The sequence below is a fragment of the Electrophorus electricus genome, chromosome 12 (assembly GCF_013358815.1).
Source record: "Electrophorus electricus isolate fEleEle1 chromosome 12, fEleEle1.pri, whole genome shotgun sequence".
In the NCBI taxonomy this organism is placed as follows: Eukaryota; Metazoa; Chordata; class Actinopteri; order Gymnotiformes; family Gymnotidae; genus Electrophorus; species Electrophorus electricus.
Genome location: NC_049546.1, coordinates 15,752,660 through 15,778,084, shown reverse-complemented (window position 1 = coordinate 15,778,084; position 25,425 = coordinate 15,752,660). Strand labels below are relative to the sequence as shown.

The window sequence follows — 25,425 nt, the reverse complement described above, 5'->3', positions numbered from 1 at the left end:
GCTTTACAAGCCTTTCACGAGCACACTCAAACTGAAGTATAAGTGTCCATACAAATTACAACATCCGTTAGACTGAACAACATCCGTTCAGAACTGAGGAGGTTTACTAGCAGCAGTTACAGTGGGTTTCGCTGTGTGTCGTTCAGTTTTCATGGGAAGGGAAACCGGTGTCATGTCATCAGTTCTAGACTCCTCGGGGTTCCTGTTCTCCCTATGAGCCAGTGCAGTAGAGCATGGGGTAATGAGAGCATCGCATGGTGGGGGCGAAGCATAGAGAAAAGGGGTAATAAACATCACCTCATTAAAAACAGCTTCTCTATACGACATTTCATAATGAAGCAACCAGAGTTCTTATTTCACAGCCCACGGGGAGCCTGGTGAACATCTTGACGGCAAAAGGAAAAATCAAGGTGCAAGAACATTTGAGAAGAGGAAAGAAGAGGTGGAAGTGTGGATCCTCCTTTGTGGTGAACTGGGATCGAGTGCCTCCGAATCTCCGCCAACCCGGCAGGAGAACCTCGTGTGTGGATTCGCAGTCTGCTGCTGAGGCTCCTGTCAAAAGTGAGTGCTGCTCCTTACTGCCATAAACCAGTGAAACAAGAGGGAGCCTCCCCACTGCAGACTTCCTGTCCGACGGCTCGAGGCTTCACGTCACGGATAGGCGTACACTTTCCTAAGATGAGCCTGAGAGATAAAGACAGAGAGAGAAAAGTGAATGTGGGGCGAGTAAGAGAAAGTAAAAAAATACACGCATGTGTGTGTGTGTGTGTGCGCGCGCGTGTGTGTGTGTGTGTGTGTGTGTGAGAAGAGGTAGGAGAAGGGATGTAAGATTTCATGAAAGGGTGATCGAATCGGTGCGCTGATGCATATGACAGCAATGTGGTTTTTTTTTACTTCCTCCCTCCCTGACGCCCCTCTTCCTCTCCCAGTGCCCTGAGGGTAGAGGGACGACAGTGATATGATTATGTGCAAACAGCCCGTGTTACCAAGCGCTTCACTACCACCCCACGTTTAGGCAATAAATACCTGCCACCCACACAGTCCTTAACAGCCCAAATACATATGCATGTTTGCACATTGAATCCAGGACTTATAAAGCTTAATGCATGGAGATCTGAGCAGGGTAACGAGGCTTAGTGCTGACCGTGTCTTGGTTACATGTGACACTGTAATATTGGCTCCGATAACTCTGGTAATAATTTGGCAAATATTTACTTCTGATTCTTGGCATTAGATTTTGCCGATTTGCATTACAGATCAATTTAGGCCTCATAAAATGAAAAGGTGACGCTAACACTTTTACACATAATAGACTTCAAATAGGATGTGTGTTGTTCAGAAGTGTTTTGACCATTTCTTTCTGTTAATTTGTCATCAATGTGTGTCTGTGTGTATAGGTCACCTGTGCACAAAAGCCCTCCAAGGGCTGGTGCGTTTGTATTAGTATCAAAGCCATTTTAAGCCTCTCAAATTTATTCCTGTTCTTGCAGTAAGAGTGAGTCAAAATCCACATAACAGATATCAACTAAAGTACCATTATTCTTCTAAGGTTGGTGACCCTTATAAAACATTACATAATAGGAAGCAGAAATGCTGAGGTACAGCTCTACAAAATTGGCAGAAACAAGCCGGATTCATAACAGCATGATATTTCAGCACCATGGATAGCTACACATGACACCATTATCAACAGAAACACTTGTCCAACTCACTCGTGTGCTATCCACATAAGCCAGCAATGATACACAGGTAGGGCATGCAAGAGAATGATAAGTTACAGAATCTGCTCTGCCTTACTGTTCCCAGCTACTAGGTCTTTAAGTATCTAAATAAATGAGGAGTCAAAATTGACACCTGCTTGTTGTGTTGCTATGGGTTGCTATGGAGACAACAAGACGCATGCACCTGTTTTTGTATAAATGTACACATTTCTCAGCCTGAATAGACAATAATGCATTTAAACCATCAGCAGGTTTGCCCTGAGACTTTGTCCTAGATTGCATGTTGGTAGAAGGAGTATTATGCAAAGACAGCAGAGTCCAAGGGCAGAAAGAAAGAACATGTTGCTGGAATAGAAAGTTACTGACATGACCCCCCCCCCCCCCCAAAAAAAAGGAGTACCAGCTGTTGGCCGTTGCTTGTACTACTTTAATTAATAGACATAGTTTGCTTTAAAGGGTTTGTTCACCCATAAACTGTGAATGAAGGCTCTCAGGGCCTATTTAGCATTATGCATGTTAGATCTTACTAACCAGCCCCCCCCCCACTGTCTTTTAACAACTGCTGTCCATGCTAGGATGTTTGACTCAACTATTCCTCTGAGGGAGCACTGCATGTAATGCTAACCTGTGAATCGTATACATGTCATCTGCCCAGGGTGTTGAGTTAACTCTCCTGGAAGACTGAGCGAGGAGAGCTCCAAATCTCTCCTATGCTGGGGCTCGAAAAGCCTGGATGCTGGTCTGCTCCACTAACTGCTCCTTATCCAGGAGACGGCGGTATAAATAGGAGCTCCAAAAATAAGCCTTAATTCTCCCAGGGAGCTCTCGGGAGATGGCCGGATGAATGGCCACGTTCCCAACCCGCCAATAAAATGTCCACGCATGGAAAGCCAGGATCTAGAAAAGGACATGAGATACAAGAGGCTAATGAACAGGGGGATAAGGCCCTATGTCTTGGTGCTAAGTACAAAACAAATGACTATATCAGATGAACATCTCTCATTTGAGACTAAACAAGTTAAAACTTGCTTTACTGGGGAATATCATAGAACGGCCAGTTGAAGAGGGTTTTATGGTATGGCTTTATAGTAGTTTTCTATAGAAGTGGTCCTAATTTGAATTTCAGGTCTAGTCTCAGTCCTTGCTTTAGTATGATTGCCTTCATACATGTTAAGCCAAGAGCAAAGCCCAGTTCAGCGCAAGTACTGCCATCAGTTTGTCTAATGTTCACTCTGTCATTTATAACAACAGCACTAGCCAGACTCTAGTCAGCATGTTTCTTATTTTGTACACATATCAGTTGTATGAGTTCATGTGAACGAATGCTGTCTATGTGGACCATTTGTTTTTCAGCATCATCTGGGCGCACATCCTACAGCACAAACATTCATCATTAGCTCCGTCTTCGGTGCCGGTCTAATTAAAAGCATACTGGGTGCAATGGGGAGCACTCACACAAAGCAACCCCACAAATGAAGTGCGATGATTGCTGTCGTCATGGCAATGGACCTGCTGCAGCCTGCCATTCAAACAGGGCCAGTTTATTTTAATGAGGACCTAAGTGATGTTTTTGTGTGTAGCTGTGGAACTCTTTCTACATGACCGAGTTTCCTGAAAGGGGCCATTTCTAAGTGCAAATGAAGGATGGCGATGGTTGATGATTGTGGAAGGCACTCACCTCACATCACCCCCCCCACACACACACACACAGAGGCATGGCTAATTAAGATGACATTAAGGTAAATACATAAGGCAGGTAAACTCATTAAAGCAGGTACACACACACACACACACGTTCTTATGCCCAGTCTAGTTTTGTTTCTACTGCTGTGTTCACAGACCACTGCACTTAAATAGCCAGCAGTAAGTGTTTTATTGTTGGTAAAAGCTCTTTAGAAGAGGAGAACCCATATCTCTCTGTGTAATTACCCAGAAAAGAAATTATGCAGTGGCTCTTTTGATTTGGTTCAAAAGATATTGTGTGAGTCACTGTCAGTGTGCAGGTTGATAAATGATTATGGAAGCCTATTGTTAAAATGTTACAACATGTGCATACAAAGACTCCCATACTTCTGCCATCTACCCATTGTCTTTAGCAAAAGTGAATGGCTTAACTACATGGTTTCAATTTAAGTGTGTGTGTGTGTCCAGTATTCTATAACTCCTATAACTTTAGCATCCTGTAAATATAAATACATGCTGATGTTAAGTCTCCATGAGCAAACATTTTTTTCCCCACAAAATTTAAAAACAATCAAAAGAGTTCTTTTTGACACTTTATTAGGGTTAGAGTTAGACTTCCGTGTAAGAGTCAAATGCAATAATGCACTGTTCAACAGGAAACCGTAATGACGGTAAAGTATGTGTTTTTACTTCTCTGTTCTGTTGGAAAATCCAGGAGAACGCCACAGCCGCCCTATAACACTGCGGGTGTGGAAACATCTTTCTGTCTCTCTATCTCTCTTTCTCTCTTTCTCTTTCTCATTCTGCCACTCTCTCTCGTTTTCTTTCTCTCCCTTTCACCGGCTGTCCAGCCAGCAGGACCAGATGAGCATCGATAATTACCAACTGGCTGTGTGGGGTGAAGGACACCTTCAGTGTGTGTGTGTGTGTGTGTAAACAATGGAGTTGGCCGAAGTGACACATGCCCTTTTTGTTCTCAGACAAAGCGTAAAAGTCTGTGCTATTATTGGTCATTTGGCTAAGGCTTGGTCTTTAGCTCACCTATTCACATTTGCGGTTTGTATTGCTCGCCGTCTGACTCTCTGTTAAGCTGTTTCTTATTTTATTCTGTTTCTTATTTTATTCTACAGCCTATAGTCATTGCTGCAGTGCGGTAATTCTTTCTTTAACGCGTTAAACAAATGCTGCTCATTTATTTAACAGAACATCACATACCATCCATATACCACACTGCTTTGACCCAAAACTTTGGAGGGGTAGCAGAATGTTACTGGATGTAAGTACTGCCACAGAGTCATGAGTCACCCTGAGGTGAGCATTTTCTGGGAACACTCACATTCCGCTCCCTCCTGCTCAGGACGGAAATTGTGCTTAATCCGGGTGTATAACTGTGTGACTTGATAACCAAGCTGAGTCAAAAGGTACGCGGCGGCCGAAACTCCGTACCCACACAAACCTTATAATCGTCAGAGCCAGAGGATGCTTCCTTCAGGAATGTTTCGGCAGCAGACCCAAGTTTCCGATGCTTAATGGTGAGTCACAGCTTACGGTAGCAAAAAAAAAAAGAGGATGGGAGGGAAAGACAAAGAGAGAGGAACTGGGAAGACTAAATCGCTCCCCAAGGACTGTGCAAATGGGAGAGACGTCTCCACTCCTGTATTCCTCTCTCCTCGGTCTCCTGGGTCACAGCACACTTCAACTGAGACAGATTTACATGAAGCCTAATGAAATGCTGCTATTTTAAGTCAGTATTAATATTACCTATAGATCAGTCAGTAAACGTCTGTTTTCTTGGCCTATATGGTCTGTGTGGAGAAGAATCTTCCTAGTACAAATGTTGCAGGTAGCGCCACACAAATCTTCCATTGCTCTTGTCTTGCTTGGCACAAATGAGGCTACATTTGGCTCATAGATGTCCTTCAAAGCCTGTCCTCTTGAGCCACCTGAGATCCATTTGAGATGTATCACTAAACCAGTCAAAGTGCCAGAAAAGTACATGCCCGTGAGACACATTCACTTCAAAGGCTCATTTTTTCCCCCTCTCGTTCTCAACAGAAGGACAAACTGGTTTAAAAAAAAACCTGGTCTATGTTGAGTCATTTAAAAGGCCGAGGTGAAAAAGAACATTTCCCTTCTGAATATGTGTCCGAGGTGTGGGACATTGAGCAGTCCTTGCTAAATAAGCCTTAATGGTAATTATATCTTCCTATAGCACAATATTAGATGTTTTTATTTACATCTAATTTTAATAATGCACATTTCTCAGCCTGTGATAGCATTAATTAATTATACATATTGACTTCATCTAACCTTTTCATGACCCAGTCACAAGTTCAGTGAAGAAAGATACTGATACTTCAGAGCACAATGCAAAGCTATATACCCTCACCAAAGTCCATAAATTACAAACAAACCTGTAATTTCACAGTATTCTAATCATCCAAGGCAATGTTGGTCAACACATTCAAATATTTGTGTCAAAAAGTCACATTTAGCAGAATGCAAGAAGAGACACATAGCCAGTATGCTTGAGGGCATTGGAAGGGCGGTCTGGTGAATTGACAGAGCATTAGGGATTTCAGCTGTGGTGGCAGATTGTTCAGATGGGCCAGGGCAGGTTTTGGCAGGGGCCCTTAACTACGGGTATTCACTGAGGGCCAGGCTTGCTTCTCTTCCTGCTAATAGGGAGTAGAGCTTCTGGTTTAAAGGGATAGCTTGTGAAAAAAAAAAAATCTGATGCCAGCTATTCTCTACTCATTTTTATGCATTAATACCAGTCAAGTTTTATTGAAATAGCGTCTTCACCGAAAAGGATTATTAAATGTGGCATGTCTTTATGTAAATTAGCCAGCCAGTCCACTGGTCTTTCCACCTTGACTCCTAATCATTTCAGTATTCATTTGATCACTATTTTTGCATAATTCCTTTAGCAGACAGACACTTGGCACTCACTGCATGAAGATCTTAAAGATCAAATGAAGAAAATGTGTCTCATGCTTCTGTGCTATAGCTAAAGAAACCTCGTAGAGTTCCTCCAGAAATGCGTGCTCTCTTTTCACACCTCCCCACAATCTTTCAAGTCCACCCTAGCACTCCTGGAGTTTGTCCACTTCAAGCGATTATTTTCTATTTAAAAGCATTTGTCATGGTTCTGAATGAGCTTTATTTGGGTCTCATAACCAAAAATATTTCTTTAATTCACTTGCCTAATTGAATGGTCTTAAACTGTGAATACAGTGAAAGTGGAACTGTGTTTTGCATTGAAAAAGGATGCCTGCATGCCTCCATTGCTGGCTTACTTGTGCTTGCTGTTATGCGTGAAATTATATATTACATATGCTATGATAACATATGGAGTATAGCATGTCCATCAAATAATTCAAAATGAATGTATTCGTAAAGTGCCACATCTGTTCTGGCTTCCTATCGTGACCTGGGCCTACCCAAACTGATAGCGTGAAGCCCTGCAGTCTGCAAGAAATAATGCAAGCTCCTAAAACGCATGCAGAAACGTCCGTAGCGAAGTGAAGGAAAAGTGGCAGATGGCATCTTTACCGGAGGACATTTACATAGAGCAGGGTTACGGAACAATAATATATGCAAAAATACAGAATGCAAAGCTGTTCAGCGACCCGACCGCGTTCAAAAGTCGTTTAGTGCGCAGGGCATACAGCGTGAAGCAACCGCAGTAGTGACTCTCGCTGTATCGTCACAGATAAAAGACTGGAACACACACTGGTAATGGTGGCAGAGATCAATGCCCCATTCAGTAGTTCAGATAAAGCAGCAGGCCTGAGTGAACAGCTGAGCTCTGAAATGATTTGTTAATAAGGGTTTCAGAGCAGAAAAAAAACATTGATGATCTTGTCAAGAATGATTGTCTTTGCTATGTACAGAGTAACAACAAGATGTATGAGGCAATCCAGTAATGTATAGGAGATTAAATTTATTAAACTGATTAAAAAAAGGTCATCATCAAACATATAAAATATACATAATATGCATTTTACAAATATTAATAAGTAGAATATTTTTGCAACATTCCATACATTCATAAATATTGGTGATAACGTGTTATGCTCGTCACGTATCCTTTTTTCATTTGCTATTGAAGGCTCCATCCTGTAAATGAATGTATGTTCTAGTTGTGTATCTGAAAAAGCACAGGTTTCACTTATGTACCTTAAACATCTGCAGACCCTTTTAGTAATTCCTTCTTTATAAGAGAGAAAACTGATATGGAGTTCCATAGAGCCTTCACCAGAATTTCGAAAGTAATTTAATATTCGAGCTAAAAGCATTTCAAATTAGTTCTGTGAATCCTGTACACTGTGATGGCACTGCCCTCTAAGCCTACTTTAGGATGTGGGGGAAAAGGCGTTCCTTTCTCACTCTTCTCGACTGTGTCCCGTCCCATCAGTGTGAGGCGGAAACCACGGAAGCGTGACACACCTGAAGGAAAAGGTGATGGTTCTTCTCCGCACTGTTTTCATGGTTTGAACCCAGAGATGCTGACTTCATGCTTTTCTCCTCTCTCAGTGCAAGCAGGGGCACAGGGCAGAATCTTTCAGCACTGGTATGTAACATTGTGCCAAAACAGCATGGAGCAACCATGCCGTTCACAGGCACTGCTAATGGAGAAATGTGCTAATGACAGTAGGGATCCAATCACAGTTCATGTGTTGTTTCCGTCAATTGGCACCCAACTCAAACTCCCAAGCATATTTTTGAGCCAAGGATGTATGCAAGCTGTGTAAAATACTCTGAAGGCTTGCTGGACTGTAATTTCATCCCAAAACTGTGTGATAACTGCGTGATAAAGCGCAGATTTTCTTCTTCTTCTTCTTCTTCTTCTTCTTCTTCTCTCTCTCTCTCTCTCTCTCTCTCTCTCTCTCTGTCTCTCTCTCTCTCTCTCTCTCTCTCTCTCTCTCTCTCTCTCTCTCTCTCTTCCTGCCTCCCTCGCTCACTCTTTTTCTTTCTCTCTTTGATCTCAGCCCTCCGAGCCCAACCTTGCATCCATTTCGTGACGAGCGCCATGACTCCCTCTAACGCCAGATGCGTGTGGTACTGGGAGCACCTCTGACCCATGGATGTTAAAATCGCTCATGTGTGAGTGTGTGGGGGTTGACTCGCCGATTTAAGATATGCAGGGTCATACATGCATGGGTGGGAGGAGATATATCTGTCTCTCTTTCTCTCTTTCTCTGTCTCTCTGTCTCTCTCTCTCTCTCTCTCTCTCTCTCTCTCTATTTGCATACTCTGCGTGGGTGGAGTGGGATCCAGTGCATTTCTAAAAAGTGCTTTTCATTCCTCTTTTACAGTCACACCACCACAATTACATTAATGGATGGGGCCTGTGATCGGTAGATTAACTAACAATTAGACTTTGTTGTGATCTGAATTGCTTATAGCGGTACATAAAATAACCTGCTTGAGCGGAATGGGATGTCGGTCAATTGAGTTATAGCCGAATAGCACTGTATATAGACACATCTGGTGCTCTGGATTGGGCACAAGAGAAGGAAGCTTGGAGGTCAGTGCTAGGTACCAGCTCACTGTGCTGGAGATTTGGACAGCAGAGCCAAAACAGGATAAGCTGCAATACAGGCAAGGAAAAGCTCTAGTTGTCTAGGTTTGTGCAAAAAGGTCTAATTAAAAAACAAAGTTAAAAAATATAAAGTTAGCAATTGCAACAAAGTTACTTCCTTGGTAGCCTTGCATTAGGAAACAATATTGCAGGAAACTAGAGAAGCCAAATCTAGAGAATCAGCCTTTCCAATTAGGGAAGCGGAGCACAAGTGTATTTCAAATGCAGGCCTGCTATTTTTATACTGTCAGTCAAATAACCACAGAGACATGACAGTGTGGGATTTATTGCCATCTCACATGATGGATGCTACCAGTCTGAGTTCATACTTTGTTAGGATCACCTTGTGGCCTAACCTTTTGTCAGTGTTCAGGTTCTAACCACAGGACCTCTGCTGGCTGGATATTATGTGGCAGTGGTGGCCCATTCTCAACACAGCAGTGGTACTGATGAGTGTAAAAACTCATGCTGTGCCTGATAAACTGTATCAGTTCAAGACCCATAACCATGCCACTACTGTATTAATGCTTTGATAAGAGTCTTCCACCCAAACAACAAACGATGAGCAGCATTTAAAGTAGGTATACAAGTGTTCCTGTACAGAACCATTAGGTCATTAAGATTTGACCTAGTGAAATTAATCTATAATAGGAAGTGCACTAAGGGGTTACTGGCAAACATGGCATACAAATGTTTTACATTTATGTAACACAGACTTATCATGCAAGTGAAGGCTACATGTAGCTACTGTGTTAAATGGCAATGGCATAAACCCAAGGGTTTATGGGGACAACGACATTTACTTCATTAAGTTTACTAATTAGAATACATAAATAACAGCTGGTTTACAAGCTTCTCCCTGTAGTGGCATCTGTCAGATTTAAAACACTGATGCTACAAAGCTATAATTGGACCAGCTCCTACACAGTTAAAGCACTAATCAAACCTTATTCTGCACCATACTGCCTTCAGACCTAGAGGTCTAGAGTACTGCTTGACTTGAACCACCATCCTTCAAGACACAAAGAAGACATACATTAAGACACTTCTCTGTCCTGGCACCCAGGTGGGGTAATGAAGTTCTCCTGGCTGTGTGTACAGCTGAGACACTGGCTTCAAACAAAGACTGAAAACTCACCTCTTCACTGTCACTAAGCACTTAAATATGCACTTAAAAAATCTTTTACGGTCTTCTTTTACACTTTAGCCAGGACTTTAGCTTGACAGTGTTCTTAACACTGACCCATCTATTCTCACTTGATATGCATTTAATAGAAGCTACAGTGCACTTTTGTGAGTTGCTCTGGACAAGGGTGTCTGCCAAATGATGTCAAAGTAAATGTAAATGTACTCTTAACATACATATGTGTCTATGTGCATATGAAACCCTATCAAGAGGGTGGCTTGTCTTGCTAGTGAGGGAGCTGTACAGTATTGACCTGTATTAGATAAAGTAGGCTAACTGCACCGCTTGGGAGACTGGGTACTACCAGAACGCGTCAGAGGGGCTTTCACTGTTCAGCCCCTCATCATCCGCTAAAAAGATAAGGGCAAGGCAGGAGGAAAGTGTAAAGAGAAGAAAAAACAGAGAGACAGAAAAAGCGGCCTCAGTAGTTGTGTACAAAACTTTGCATCAGAACATTTATTGTATCCATGGAAACATGAATTCAAGAAATGTTCTGGAATTTACTAGAGCACCCGCTCCATGGGCACATCTTAAAATGATCATTTGCAAACAAAAGGTCCAAGAATTCAGACTTGAAATATAGGATCTGTTAAGTTTCAAGTTAGAAATGAATACCAAATATCGCAATGTCATATTCGTTGATCATACGTCATCTGGTTCCCCAAAAGGTTTGAAATGTCAACAAGGGATGTTAGAAAATCAAATGCTTGCAGCAATTCTCAGTTTAGCATTGCCAGATCCTGTGCCACAGCACACAGGGAGGCCCTGTCCACTGCAGTGGATTCGGGAACCCCTGGTCATGCCGGTTCCTGAACCACGTTTCATGTGGATTTGGCAGGTTATCTCACACAGTTTAATTTTATAGCCTTGTGTCAGTGTAAAGGATCTAAGAACCCCTGTGGTACTGCGTGGAGTTCAATTTTAGCTCAGCTCGCAAGCCGAGCCACACAAAGGCATCAGACCCAGACACCCTTTCCCTCTGTATATAGGTCATTTAGCACGGGCGCCAATCAAAAGGAAGAGAACTCTGTCAAATGTGTTTTAGAAGTGCATAAAGCAATATGCACTAGATATGTTTTGTTTCATGATTGGAGTTCATTAATAGGGATATGGAGACCATGCAAAATTGAACATATTGTTTTGGTCAGTACATTCATTGAAAATTCTGCTATGTATATGTCAACAGCCATTTCACCCTTCTTTATACTCAGGCATCCAGCGGCGGCTTGTATTTCTGCTGTATCTAGGATTGTGGTCTTCTGGCCTGAGATCAGTGTTGTCATTGCTGGAATCTGTTGGAGTCACTTCCAGTAGGGGTCACTGTTATGAGTACTCCTACACTCGCATGGCTGTGATTGCCTTAGTTCTCACCTTCCACGTTCCCTCTTGTTTTTCTTTAAGTCCCTGGTATTTTTTTCTTGTATTTCTTCTTTATGATGTTGTCATCACTTGGGATTGTCACATTAATCACCAGTATTGTTCCTGGTCCTTATCCATTATATCTAGCTGGTATTACCATCACTGGTTTATCTGTCAATTTGTGGAGGTATGAGAGTCTTTACGGCTGAGTTTTGCTGTTTTCCACCAACCTCTCTTCCCTTTTGAACAATGGAGTCTCTAACCCGTATTACTTGTGAACGTTCCCATGTGTTATTCCTGCCACTTGAATTTGTCTCTGACAATATGTTGTTCCCACTTGCATCTACTAGGGGTCAGACTGTATCAGAGGCTTCTGTGGTGTCTTAGTGGTTAAGGTACTCCACTAGTAGTCAGAAGGTTTCCAGTTCAAGCTCCACCACTGTCAAGTTGCCACTGTTGGGCCCCTGAGCAAGACCCTTAACCCACAATTACTCAAATTGTGTTCAGTCAGAATTGTAAGTTGCTTTGAATAAAAGCGTCAGCTAAATGCTGTAAATGTGAATGGTCAGCACATTGCTTCATATGGACCTCTCCAGACATAAACTGGAAATTTGATATAATGACAAACAAATTGCATAATTGCATTACAATTTGTTAAAAATGCCATGTAAACTAATAAACAACAACAACAAAAAAATATAATGAAGTGTAATGAACATTTCAGGGGGGCTACAGGAAAACAGAAAAGTAGTTCTCAGGCTAGTGTCATCTAATCATACCAGCCTGCTGGCCTCAAAACCGAGGAAGCCATTTGCTGATTGGGTAATCATTTTCATATCAGAACTGTACTGAGAATTTGCAACCCTCTCCCAGGTTATTTTGTGACTCAATCTTTTGAGTAGGGCAACAGCTTGACAGCTCAATTTAGCTGTGACAGCCCTTGAAAACCCTTTTCAGAGACCGTGGCACAGGAGAATTCATAACACTGCCACAGTCACACAGGGGTACAGAGAGAAAAGAACAGGGGCTGTTCCAGAACCCATCTGTGTCCATGGACCCTTAAGCTCAATGATCTCACCCTGAGTACTGCATAGCTTATATAATTGGGAGTCACAGTAGACAACACTCAATACTTAAACACTAAATATAATTTTGATGGCCTACGGCACGAATGAGCTACATGAACAAAAGGGTTCATAATACTTTTGGAAGTGAAGTTCCTGTATATCAAAGCGATACAGATTAAGAGAAGCACTCATGCAATTTGCTGTCTTGGTTTAAGGCAGGAATTAATGCTATCAGATTGTTCATTCATGTTATACATTTATAAATACTGTAACCACTGAAAAAGGGATTAGTTCACCTTACTAATTGTTAAATTAACTAAAAATCTTGATAGCCCAACTAGGAACCAAGATAGAAGTTTGTCAGTTTATTTAGTCCCCTCTCTGTTAAACTCTCCAGGTAGCTGGAGAAAAAGCATGCATTTCAGAATTTAGAAGTGACCCCCGTGTGACTGAGAAGGTGAGTCAACATAAATGGCCTGCAATTCCTTTGCTGGCGTGATTTAAAGGCTTTATTTTTGGCCTGTCTGTGCTGTGAGTTGAGGGAGGGTCGAATTGTTCTCTGCCCAGAATGAACATCCTGACATGAGCAAGCAGCTTCCCTCCAGGTCCCTGACATGTGCCACCAGCTGTGGTAATGAGCATCATTTATATTGTGATTTGCTTATATGGCTTTATCTGACTTTGACAAACTGGGGCCAGGGAGAGACACTTCTAGTGGACATCTAAGTTAATGTTGAGCGTAGTTTGAGTTATAATACATTAGGAAATTACTTTGCTATTAAAAAAAATTAAACCACTGCTTTGTGCATATATAAACCATAGAATTATATAACTAATGATATACTTATATATAATAAAATAATATACTATGTATAAAAGAACACAATTATCTCATTTCTAAATAAAAATTGAAATCACTGTATTTGTGTACATTTTTGCATTTTCAACTATCATCTGCCAATGTGATAACAAGTGTTTTACCATAAGAACAAACCTTACACTTCTTGATAAAATTTCCAAACATTCAAATTCCCCATTTACCTTTGAACTGAGGCTTTATTGCCACTGAATATAAGAAACAGTCTTCTCCTATACTCAATTTACCACAAACCTTTTTGCACCGTGTCTATGTTTCTAGACATAGATATAGTGGGAAGGTTGCTGGCACAGTCTTTTTGTATGTATTGAGTCTAATGAACTAATTTGGGAAGGTTGTAAAATGTTCTATTAACACAAATCAAGGGGAAGTACAAATGCAATGCTACTTAACTTGACATATATAACTACAGTATTAAAGAATTGTAACTTAGGTTACCTTGGAGCATACAAATTCTTGAAAGGCCTTAATTTACCCAGGAGCTGAACTTGAATGTACAGCTATATCATGAATTAAAGAGATAAGGATTGCATAAATATACTTCCATATAGTTTTTCCTTAAGAACAACTGTTGGCAGATTCAAGAACCCCCCATACCAGTCCAAAATATTGACAGATTGCTCTTGTAATAAACGAGGTAGGAGACAGTTAGCCCCGCTGTCCTACTATATCACTGGAGCAGATTTTCATGGCTGTGTCACCAAGACTTTTTCCATGATGATGCTGCTATTACACGTGGAAGCAACAGAGGGCAAAGCAGGCAGGAAATTTAAGGTCAGAGAAGGTCACCCCACCCAGAATATTTCAATGAATTTTATTTATAGTTGTGTATTTTTAAAGAGGCCAGGATGGAAAAGAGAGGGCGAGAGAACCAGCACTGCCGAAATGTGTTACATCTATAATGATCCCCCTTAGCATAAACATCAACCTGCATGGAGTACCACAGGAAGGACTGCTTTAATAATATGTGTCCGTGACTCTCTGTTCAGGAGGCAGACACCATGCCTTGATGTGATCGGCATCAAATGTGAAGTTTCAGAAGAAACTGTACAATTCCTGAGTTGTTTGATTTTATTTTTAAATGTTGCTTTTAAAACAAATCATTTTCTAATCATCATCTCGCCTGGAAGCCTTATTAAAATGTAAAATATTCAAACTCTGAATTAGCAAAACTAATTTTCTCTTATCATCAAGCTCCTGGCTCCATGTGGCCCCCTTTAGCCTTTGACATCATTATGACTCCAGGATTACTGATATCATAGACCAATCTGGTAATATCACACCATGGTGCTGTAGAGCTGTCATATGGCAACATTTTACAAATTTAAACCTTATGTCATGGTGTTATTATAGCCAAGTTTTCATAATAGGTGTATACATTCATTTTAATTTGCAGTTTAATCCATTTCAAGCAGCATACAAACTAGACTAATACAAAATTAAAAAAAAAAAAAAAATTAAAATAGAATGATGCCTGATGCCATGGTGATGACACCATCATATGTCAGCCAAAGCAAAACAAAACAAAACAAAACTCCATACTCCATCTACTGTGGCACTTTACAGTCTTATGCTGCTCTAAAACACTAGAGGAAAACCTCCTTTTCAGTTCCATCTTTGATGTGGTCAACATGACCTGTTTTATAGTAGCAGAGAATATAAAAGGCAGAAGGACTCAGCTGACTGTTTATTAAACAGTTTATTAATGTGAACTGATCCATGTTTTTGATCTATGATAATTAACTACCAGTGAATTTGCCTAAAATCGACCATCATAATGAACATATTTAGATAATCATCACAACATTTATTTTCTTATTATTGATGTTTTTATTAATACTAAGTACATGTCAAACCAACCATGTGCAAAGCAATACCTTTAAGATGATCCCTGTACACACTTGTAATTTAAACATATTCTATTTTTTTAGAACTCACATTCACTTCTATTTAAGGATGAACACATGTCTTTTCTGCTCTTCATGAATAACTTTGCATAGAGTTAAAAAGAACATTGTGTGTTATGGGTTTGAGTTTTGCTGAATAGAAGCCTGTTTTAGGGTGTTTTTGTTATTCTCCTTTAGAACATGAAACATAATTCTCTTTACTTTCCAAGGAAATAAGAAATGACTTCTACTGAACACGTTGACCTCTTTTCTGTTTGTATCCAGGCTGGGAATTGGGTGCTGGTAGCCTGATAGTGGCGGTCACAATTATGTCTCAGTATGTGCTTCTCCTAAATTCAACAGTAAAATTGTCCCGAATCCATATAACACTGCAGGGCTAATGACCACTGGGACTTGTCAAGAGTTACATTGCCCTTTTGTCAAAGCTGTAACTTACTACATTATACACAAAAAGAGACACAACGAGATTGTTGCGAAAATGTTTCATCACCTAGGCTTTAATTGAATGAAAATCATGCTGGTCTTTGTAGGTTAAATGTCACCAGACTTGTCAACAGTGGTTTTAAGATGCTTCACCATGGAGATAATTAGCAACTTGCTTGGAGCTAAATGTAATAAACATTAATGAATGCAGAATATCATTAACCAGTTGTAGAGTAGTTATTAACACCATGCATAAAAGAGTGCTGAGACAAGACTGCCTCATGGTTAATAGTGATGGTTATCCACATGCAAGTTGCTTTGTTTTCCACTCCTTCTGCCAAACATCTGCATCACCACAACAATCCCACCTGTGTTCTTATGGGAACTCAACAGTGCAGTGGTCTCAGTCTACAGGTATAATCTACTTTTCATTAAGAACCTCATGGCCCTGCTGACAGCAGGTGTAGGAGTGGGTGTGCGCATGCATGTGTGCGTGGGTGCAAACACACAAAAGGTAGTGCTTCAAAGTGACAGTTTATAAAAAAGGGGGTTGCTGCATCTATCAAACAATCTGGGCCCACGGTGTTACATGCTGGGATGTGAGATTTGCCCAGCATGAAATCAAGCGTGAAAATAAATTGGTTTATATTTTATATTAATCCCCTTGACCTTATAAGCACAGTAGGATTCTGTTTTCCTAGTCCAGGTAGAAAAGACATGAAAGAAGCGACCTCTTTCTACGGTCTTTTAAGGATTTGAAAACGCCACTTGGGAGAAATGCATTAACGCATGTCTCCTCCTAGTGGTAATTTAAAGCGGTGGCGCCCGCGCTGAACCACGTGGTTCAGCAACGCGGTTTCCGTAGTTGCAACATCAATCACGTGTTAGTATCAGGAAGAGGAAACAATAGGTTAGTCCCCTGCCAACGCCGCTAGCCAGCTGTTGGCGTTGCTACTATATATTACTTCTAGCAGACAACGGGTGGACTCTCTGTATTTCTAATCTTAAGCAACCATGGCCATTCGTATACGACGCCTCGTTTCCCGGGTGGCTTCGGCGATGTTTACGGGGGCCTGGTAGCGGGATCTGAGTGCGTTTGCCGCCTAGCTGCGCGCTTTGACACAATGACATGGGGAACTGTTGGACTCAGTGTTGCGGGATATTCAGAAGGGAAGCTAACAGAATTCAGAGAGGAGGAGGGTAAGTGGGCCATATATGTCCCTGGTGCAGCGGTCAGCGTTCCCCTGACCTAATCTTAATGTCAGACGACTAGCTGTGGTCAAGTGCGCTGGCTAGCTGGCTAATTTCGGTGGTTTTATGTAGCCGTTAACAAGCAAGCAATGACCGCCCATGGCAGAGTCTGGCAAAGAAACTCCCTCCAACATATCTGCGCGTAAAGCTACTCAGAAGAAATCGGATTTCTTGCTAAAACCCTCAGAACATGATGATTTTTGTTGTCACTATTGTCACTTTCTGTTTCCATATCAGTTAGCCAACTAGCTAGATAATGGGACCCCGCCTCATATCATATTCAACCTGCAGATAATTAGGTAGCTAGCCAGGTTAGCTAACTTAGCTAGCCAGCTAGTTAATATTGCGCAACTGCCTGACGGTCGTGCGCTCTCTTTAAAAACGTGTGTTCATATGATGGACCTCTGTCCGAAACATCCTGTTTCTCTGTGTACTTCACTACAATTTAAACACTACTCTCTCTCTCTCTCTCTCTCTCTCTCTCTCTCTCTCTCTCTCTCTCTCTCTCACACACACACACACACACGCAAGCAAACTAACACTCACTATTACAAACAACGTCGCGGCCCGAGGTCCTTCATCGACTGTGCGGTCAAAGTGCACGGTTCTTTGCAAAGCTGATGAAGGCTCTCTGTCCAAAAGGTTTCCAGATAAATAGGATATTTTATACATCTCTGCAATTTTGCTTACCTCTACATCTTTTACAGTAGTATTCTGCAGTTACTCATTGGAATTTTCTTTAGATGTGTGTGCACCTTGCACATACAGTGCTTTACTGCCCCCCCCCCCTTTCTAATTAATTTCTAAGTAATTAGAAATTACTTATTTCTAATTTCCTGTTTTTACCCACAGGTCTAAATACTTTAGGAGCAGCACAACCGGAGAGCACTACACAATAGAGGTAATAATAACTATTCAAAACTGAATAAAAAAGGCTTTGAATTGTTTTAACTGTGAACAGCAGGTGTCTGATTCATAACAGGCAGTGAGTTCTAAGTCTCTGGAGTTTAAAAAGCCAGCAAATCAGCATTTCTTGACTTGGAATGTAGTCTTTCAGACATTCTAATGTATGAGGGCCCTATAACTTTTATAACTTTAAAATCTAATATAGCATTTAATATCAATCCTTTACCTTTAAAATCAGTTGTACAAGACAGTTGTACAGTTGTGCAAGCTATGCATTGATCATGAAACAAGTGTTATATTCGTTCTGTGATATCAGTAGTGCTCAATACAAAACGTTACAAAATGTACTTTGTAATGTAAGGTATAATTATTATAGTACTAAGTATTGTCATTTTGGTTGCACTGTTACTGCTTTGTTTATTTTTTTGTCTTTGACTTAATCTCTTTTTTAGTTTGAGAATCTTGTGGAGAGTGATGAGGTAAGAGCAGCAGTACTTCTTGAACAAATAAGGAAGTCACAAAAAAATGCAGAATGTTTATTTCACTTTTTAAAAAAAATATCTGTTTTTCTTTCAGGGTGAGAGTTCACACAGCTGCCCCAGGTACAGAGCTTTATTCTGCCTTGCTCACTCTTTCCATCCCAGAGCTGTACAGACAGTTGGTCTGTAAGCTCATCTCAACACACCCAAAGTCTTTCTTTTAGCACATGGCTCTCTTGCTGCAGTGCAGGTGTGCACTGTAGTTTTCCACTCCTGCTAGAACATACTTGCGTTGAAAGATGGCGCAGCCACACAGTTGGGGAAAGTCCGATGATAGTCAGGTGTTTGTATGGAAGCGTGTTGATGAGAGTAGTTTTAATAAGTGGTGGCTCGCTGTAAAACTTGGGCACATGTAACTTGGCCTTGTGCACTCTGTGGGAGCCAGAGCCGGTTATGCTCACCTTTCCTTATGTTGGCTCAGGCCCATCAGCGAGGAAGAGATCGGCCATCTGAAGGAGCAGTGCTATGGTGCTATTGTGGACAAGCAGATGCTGATCGATGAAAAGCTGAACGCAGAGGTACGGCCTCGCTTGCTCTCTGTGCCGCCAAGCTGCTAAGAATAGCCGTGATCATGTGAGAATGATACTATTGCATGTGCGAATCATATTGTCCCAAGAGCTATTTGTATCAGTCCATGTCTCAAGCCGTTTTGTGAATTTTAATCTGTAAGACCGTTGGTTGCCTTATCAGTATTAACGCTGGTTCTCAGTTAAGTGAACCGTTTTGCCTAGTAAGCAGAGGAGTTTACAGCAGGGCTGTTAAATCTGATCAGCAGAGACCTAAACCATAACCTTATATTTAAGTTTTTCTTTGCTTCCATAGTTTAATTTGCGGTTTGCATCACTTCTCATCGCTTCGTTTGACTTTTTTTTTTTTTCCTTGCTCTTAATTTCTTTCTTTGTTTTGGTTTAGTTAACCTCCCCCGTTTTGTTGTTATTTCTGCCCAGTTAGTGGAACAGGAGGAGAAGTTAAGGCTAGAAGAGGAGGCTATATGCGCAGCCCAGCGCCAGGCCGCCAGGCTCGCGAAGGAGCGAGTGCTGAAGGAGGTGAGGCGTCTGCACTGAGCACGCCCAGCCCTTCTCTTAAACCCTGCCTCCTGACGTGCCCGGCCCCTTCACCCATCTGCCCTGTTGTCAATCAAAGTGGCCTTGCCAAATAACAAGGGGAGAAGTCATTCACTGAGCAAAAGATTAGACTTTAGAGCATTGAAAGGAGTCGAGCTTTATGCCAGCATTTCTGACAGCAAATGTCAGATTCAGTAGTTCCAAGATTCCTTGAATGAAACAAAGCATTTTCCACATTGCTCCTTTTTAATATTTGTTCCTTGTGTTACTTATCCTCATTTGCACTCATTTCATTAATGTCCTCCACCCCCCACCATCTCTATTTTGGCTAGCTGTTGCACCTACTGGTTCTAGTACCATCTGCCAGTGGCACATTTTACTCAGCAAACGCTCAAGGTTTTGTAATACAAACTACATCAGAACTTGTATTTCAGAGGTTCTGCTTTTCTTAAGAGGCAAATGCAATTTTTAGATATGTCACGTTGGGCGATGACAGGTGGCCAGTGCTAAAGTCTTTTGTGTTTTTGGAAGCAGCAGCTTGCACAGAGGAGCAGGGGGAAGGCTGACGCAGGAGCCACTGGCACACACCGCAAACAGTGAGTCTGACTCGGTCTGTGCTGTTCTCTTGCATGCTGGACAGCGTCCACTTTTTGCATGCAGACCTCAAGATGAGAAGTTGATGGAAGGGCACAGCACGCCCTGGTGCCTTGTTTGGACCCGCATCCTACTGCGAACGTCACACACAGGCACGCGTGGTTTGATGCAGAACGTATCTTTTCTGTGGAGCAGCAAGGTAAAACTGAGAAACCATTGCGTTCTGGAAATGGGGGCAGCTGGATGGAGCGCGCCATTTGTGGGTGAGGAGACTGGTGATGCTGGCTAATGTTAAAATCTTCCCATGGCAGCAAGCTGAGATGTGGTAGATGGTAACGGTAATGAGTTTTGACAGCTCTAGAACAGAGCTTCCTGCACATATGCAGATATGACATGACTGAGGTGCTGTTAACTTATATCCAGGCTTGTTTGCTGCATCACATGTTGCCACTGTTTGTGGGTATTAAATGCGAACCAACCAGGCCAGGTTCTCTAACACTAACTTGTTTGGACTTTTATACTGAAAACTATATAATAACGTACCCAGATGAGCAGTGAATGCACGACTATGGTCAGATGCCATTGCATTTGACTCGCTTGCCATCTTTCACGTACCAGATTCAAATGCTTAAATTGTTGATGACTAGGTTGCACATATGGGGTGAGGAAGGTGGGTGTTTCTGGGTACAGGACAGACCCGTGTTTCATCTCAGCACGGCCATCGTCACCCGCAGCTTCTCCGGAGGGTCCGTGTCGTTCCCATTTACCAAAAATGCTGAGCCACCAAGACGGGTTTGACAGACAGGCCGTGTAACTGCTAGTGAGATGTTCCTTGCGCGAGCGTGCGTGTGTGTGTGTGTGTTTCTACAGCCGGCCCTCGGGTGGAGAATTTGAAGTGTACCTGCAGACTGTGAAGGCTCAGTCGGAAGCGTTCCGCACTAGCCGTGAGTACCACCAACGCTGACCTCGCTCTTGTAATGGCCCTTAAGCGCAGCCTAGGAGAACTGGAGAGCGATGATGTTTTTGCACTTTCCACAGTGCTTTTTCTGACATGGTGTATCCTGTACATACATAAATACCTAATACCATACATAAATACCTAATACCATACATAAATACCTAATACCATACATAAATACCTAATACCATACATAAATACCTTGAACCAAAGCTGACATTCTGCAATTTAACCCAATTGTTGATTTGTCAGATCCACTATGCTGGAACACAGAGCAAAAACTACTACAGTTGCTTCACTGGTACCACCTGATGTCAGTTGATTTAGGTTTCTCGTTTCATGGACCCACAGGTGTTTTTCTTAATGTGTATTACCAGGGCTCTCCTCTGACACAAATGTAGGGACTCCCAACACAGAGTGCAGCTGGGACTTCACCAGTAAAACTCGATCTACTAACGATGATGCCACTTCCCTTGACCTGGAGTGGGAGGATGAGGAGGGTGAGGAAGCAGGCACTTTCTATGAAACTTTATTATTCGTCGTACTGTGGATGCAAAAAGATTTTATATAATATTCACCAATGCTACACTCTATCCTAAAGGAATATTGCAGTGCTCGGCCTCAAAAACTAATATATATATAAAAAAATATTCTAGTGTTCAAAGTCATTTAACATGGGTTTTTATTATAGTATTTGTCGATTGCTTGGTTTTAGCATTACAGACAGGGCAAGAATGACCTCTTGTAGACTTCTGCGGGGCATAATTTCAAGGTTGTGAAATGCGTTTAGAATCACTAATATACCCCGAAGGTAGTGGCACAATAGTTGAGTCCTTAATGCCATTTTTTGGTGAGAACAGCATGCCTGTATATCCTATAATTTTCCTAGGAATACTTCATTGGTCTGTGCTCGAATGTTGTGGGTAGTGGTGTGTTTCTGCACGTCACACCAACACGCTCCGTGAGTGAGCTTCCATGGGCGTCAACCCTTCTTTGGTACTGCAGTTGGTACACGTTTATTTATGAAAAATTCAAATGTCATGCTTGTGGAAATCTAAGCTGTAACTAAGGGATCTATTGGCATGCTTGTTGGTAAATTGGTACTTAAAAATGGATTTTACTTGTACGCAAAATAAGCTTTGGACATGCTGTTTGTACTCTTGGTTGTAAATGTCTATTTTTAATGTTGTCTGTATCTCTAAAAGCAAGCATTTGAAAAATGAATGCTGAAAAATGTAGTTTATGGGTTAACCACTGGAATTTTCCTTTAAAAGGATGGTTCTGCTGGAAATACTAACTTTACTGACAGTAAAGTTGACCAGGCGTGATGCTCACCAGTTAACCCCTAACATCTATGCTGTTTGTCACCTCAGCATTTTGGGCCAAACTATGATTTGAACATATCAAATAAACGATACGTCTTTATCCCTGCACTAAATATTTATTTTATAGCATTGCTTTGTTGTTTTTCATTAGAAGCACAGAACAACATGTAGACATTATTACTTACAAGGAGTTATAACCATCAATGCTTAAGGGGATTTTGACATGATTGCGGGTGTCGTGTCTGACCTTGTGTAGGCATGAACCGATTGGGGCCCGTGTGGGAGCGCTCGAAGACGGAGGAGGACATTCTACGCGCTGCTCTCCGACCGGGCGGCGCGCGCCTAGGCAGTGGTCCCACCTCCACCTCGGAGGACTCCAACGCGCTCGAATGGGAGAATGACTTTGTCAGCGCACACGTCGAAGAAGCTAGCGACCGTGGAGATGAGGAGTTTGAGGGGTTTGTGAATCCTGCCCTGGACACTCCATCTGAGACGGCTGAGATCGAGTCTAATCCTGACCACCAGGATAGATAGTCCCGGCACTGGCCGTGGACACGGGGCCAAACGCCTGGCCCAGTGGGTTTGGACTGGAATGTTTAAGCTGAAGTTGTTCTACTGTATGTATGTATGTGGAATAATTTAATTCAGCCTCGTTTAAGGTTTAATCATTTGTCAGTTTCAATCAAGTGCAATTTTTTTAAACATCTGATCTAATGCAGAAAATGGCCTTGTGTTTTGTTAAGGGTTGATTGTAATGCTATCATGACTGTCTGTCTGTAATTTTGACATATTACTCTCCCCAGGTTTTTGGAGAGTTAGCCATTATCTTTACTGAACTAAATGAAAATATTGCTTGTGACTGAGTAGGCCTACCTCGGGGAGGGGGGACAGAGTTTGTGAATGTTGCACTCAGTTTTGTAGCTTGCAGTTATGGTTAAAAATTCATTTATAATCTTGGAAAAATGACCTAGCCATCTGTACAAACACTGCATTGGCAAACAAAGGTTATTTTACTCTGCTTTAGGCTGAAATAGAAAACTGATGTGTATTCCAATATATACACCAAAATAGAATAAACACCATACTCCCATTCCTGCTCTAAAGAAACAGTCTTCAACCTTAAACAGCTTTCTTGTTTTTAGATCTTTGTCTGCTTTCAGACTACACTATTCTTCAGTCATCAAGTTTTTATATACGGTTTCTTTTTTTAATTTAACCTCAAGAGCACACCCCAAAGAAGTCTAAATATGTAAGATCATTTTTAATTAGCCTGTTTTGTTCCAAGGGAAAACTGAGTAACGGGACATCCAATTAAGGTTTGGATCCTTATTAAACAGTGCTGTGCTTACAGGCAGTTCCTCTTTTTTTTTTTAGCTGAATTTCTGCATCTACATAGAGAAATATTGTTTTGTTTTACAAAACAAAATACACTACCTCTGGGCTTGAGTACTCAAGAATGATTAATTGATTGGGAAACAAAACTGCCATTAGGTTTTTTTAAAGGTCTGTACAAATTTCCTGTAGTCTACTTTTAAACAGGCTGCTTTTAACCCGCTACACAGGTGATATAATGTATGGACAAGTGAAGCCTCTATAACTTGCAGCATCCATGTAGCAAGAATGACCTGTCACATGTTTAACATGATCTGTATTCAACCCAAAGTGTTGATGCCACTATAAAAAGCCCACGAAGGTGTGAAGAAAATACTTGCCTTTAATTTATGTAAAAGTCTCAAATGATAAAAATAGAGGTGTGTTTGATTTCTCTCCCCCCACCCCCAAAATTTTTTTTATTAATTTACCTGATTTTCACATTGCTTGATGAACAAGACTGTGCTTTATGATGTAATTCAGTATCTTCGTGTACCACAGAAGAACCTTTGGACCACTGTGCTTTTAGACTATGTTATAATCATTTAAACACAATCAATTAAGGTGTTTCTGTTTAAAGCCAGAACCACTCATCTCTGAAAATTGAAATGTGTAGTATGCATGACCATTTATTTATGCTTAAAAAAATTGTGTAATTTCTTTTAAATTTAATTTGAATTAAATTGTTTGTGTATGGGTATGTATATGCATTGGTATGGAATCGTGTTGGATGTAGGCCTCTTACAGGTTTTGGGCCATGGGATAAAAGGAGTTTGATTATAATGTTTGCTTGTTTGTTGACTGACACTTGGGCAAATATGTATGATTGCTGTACAGTTTCAAAATTGTGTCTTTTCACTTTTAAAATACTCTTTGTCCATGTTTGGTTTCTGTGCCCCAATTGCCACTCTAGTTCACTAAAGCGTACACTTTCTTGGCATCAGATGAACGTGGGTTGATAGCTTTAATAACTTTGGAGTGAAGAGTTTGGTCAAAGAACACTCATTAAGCCTTATTGTATTTTTTCTTGTCCTCATTGCTAGTTTTATGTAAATATGTTGACATAATTCAACAAAACCTGTGATGATGCACAGTTTATTTCTGAGCATTCCTGAAGCTGGCATATCAACTGAGCAGCTAACATTATTCATAAATGTGAGGAACTTTAGAATTGTGCTATTTTGTTCATCTACATGTATGGTATTGTGAAAAAGGACACATTTTCATATATATACACAAATGTAATTGTGAAAGCTTGGCAAACAGCTCAAGCAGAATGTAACTTTAGTTTTGAAAGCTCATCTTTGTGACTTGAGTTTGACTGCTAATAAAAAGGAAGCATTATGAATGCTCTGTGTGTATGTGTTTGACAGTAGGAGATGTACACAATGACAGTTTGTCAAGGCCAATTCAGACAAGTTGGCAGAATAACCTGCATTCAAGTTTGAGACTAGTTTTGCTGCTAATTTGTACAAGCCAATTTATTTCATTCACAATTGCAATAACTACAGAACAATGCAGAAAGTCCGATCTGTCAAGGCCAATGATTCCAGTTTTAATATTTGATATAAGCAATTTGGCTTGCTAACAGTTGTAAAGAAATGAGA

General features: G+C 41.2%; 1 protein-coding gene across 2 annotated transcripts; it reads left to right on the top strand.

Moving 5' to 3' along the window:
* Positions 1–16,715: 16,715 nt before the first annotated feature.
* ap1ar (adaptor related protein complex 1 associated regulatory protein) lies at positions 16,716–25,166 on the top strand. 2 transcript variants are annotated; one of them, XM_027017386.2, is made up of 10 exons: positions 16,716–17,010; positions 17,914–17,962; positions 18,420–18,446; positions 18,544–18,569; positions 18,928–19,024; positions 19,454–19,552; positions 20,105–20,166; positions 21,035–21,108; positions 21,500–21,622; positions 22,704–25,166. In XM_027017386.2, exons 1-10 carry the CDS (start codon positions 16,940–16,942, stop codon positions 22,979–22,981), a joined length of 906 nt encoding a protein of 301 aa, XP_026873187.2. In that variant the 5' UTR covers positions 16,716–16,939; the 3' UTR covers positions 22,982–25,166. The 2 variants fall into 2 exon arrangements, with proteins under 2 accessions (XP_026873187.2, XP_026873178.2); XM_027017377.2 differs by having other exon boundaries at positions 20,102–20,166.
* Positions 25,167–25,425: the final 259 nt, after the last annotated feature.